The 1,296-nt window shown below is 0.0% G+C and overlaps 1 protein-coding gene across 1 annotated transcript; it reads left to right on the top strand.

The window, feature by feature from the left end:
- Nucleotides 1-471: 471 nt before the first annotated feature.
- Nucleotides 472-984, top strand: LOC135960092 (myb-like protein D; the record flags this gene model as incomplete). The annotated part of the gene is made up of 1 exon (XM_065511298.1): nt 472-984. A coding segment is annotated over one exon (513 nt), but the record flags the coding sequence as incomplete, so codon positions are not given.
- Nucleotides 985-1,296: the final 312 nt, after the last annotated feature.

Raw genomic sequence — 1,296 nt, 5'->3', positions numbered from 1 at the left:
AATAATAATAATAATAATAATAATAATAATAATAATAATAATAATAATAATAATAATAATAATAATAATAATAATAATAATAATAATAATAATAATAATAATAATAATAATAATAATAATAATAATAATAATAATAATAATAATAATAATAATAATAATAATAATAATAATAATAATAATAATAATAATAATAATAATAATAATAATAATAATAATAATAATAATAATAATAATAATAATAATAATAATAATAATAATAATAATAATAATAATAATAATAATAATAATAATAATAATAATAATAATAATAATAATAATAATAATAATAATAATAATAATAATAATAATAATAATAATAATAATAATAATAATAATAATAATAATAATAATAATAATAATAATAATAATAATAATAATAATAATAATAATAATAATAATAATAATAATAATAATAATAATAATAATAATAATAATAATAATAATAATAATAATAATAATAATAATAATAATAATAATAATAATAATAATAATAATAATAATAATAATAATAATAATAATAATAATAATAATAATAATAATAATAATAATAATAATAATAATAATAATAATAATAATAATAATAATAATAATAATAATAATAATAATAATAATAATAATAATAATAATAATAATAATAATAATAATAATAATAATAATAATAATAATAATAATAATAATAATAATAATAATAATAATAATAATAATAATAATAATAATAATAATAATAATAATAATAATAATAATAATAATAATAATAATAATAATAATAATAATAATAATAATAATAATAATAATAATAATAATAATAATAATAATAATAATAATAATAATAATAATAATAATAATAATAATAATAATAATAATAATAATAATAATAATAATAATAATAATAATAATAATAATAATAATAATAATAATAATAATAATAATAATAATAATAATAATAATAATAATAATAATAATAATAATAATAATAATAATAATAATAATAATAATAATAATAATAATAATAATAATAATAATAATAATAATAATAATAATAATAATAATAATAATAATAATAATAATAATAATAATAATAATAATAATAATAATAATAATAATAATAATAATAATAATAATAATAATAATAATAATAATAATAATAATAATAATAATAATAATAATAATAATAATAATAATAATAATAATAATAATAATAATAATAATAATAATAATAATAATAATAATAATAATAATAATAATAATAATAATAAT

Source organism: Calliphora vicina, chromosome 5 (genome assembly GCF_958450345.1).
Source record: "Calliphora vicina chromosome 5, idCalVici1.1, whole genome shotgun sequence".
NCBI classification, from domain to species: Eukaryota; Metazoa; Arthropoda; class Insecta; order Diptera; family Calliphoridae; genus Calliphora; species Calliphora vicina.
The sequence above is the reverse complement of the archived record's forward strand: the minus strand, read 5'-3'. Positions and strand labels throughout refer to the sequence as shown.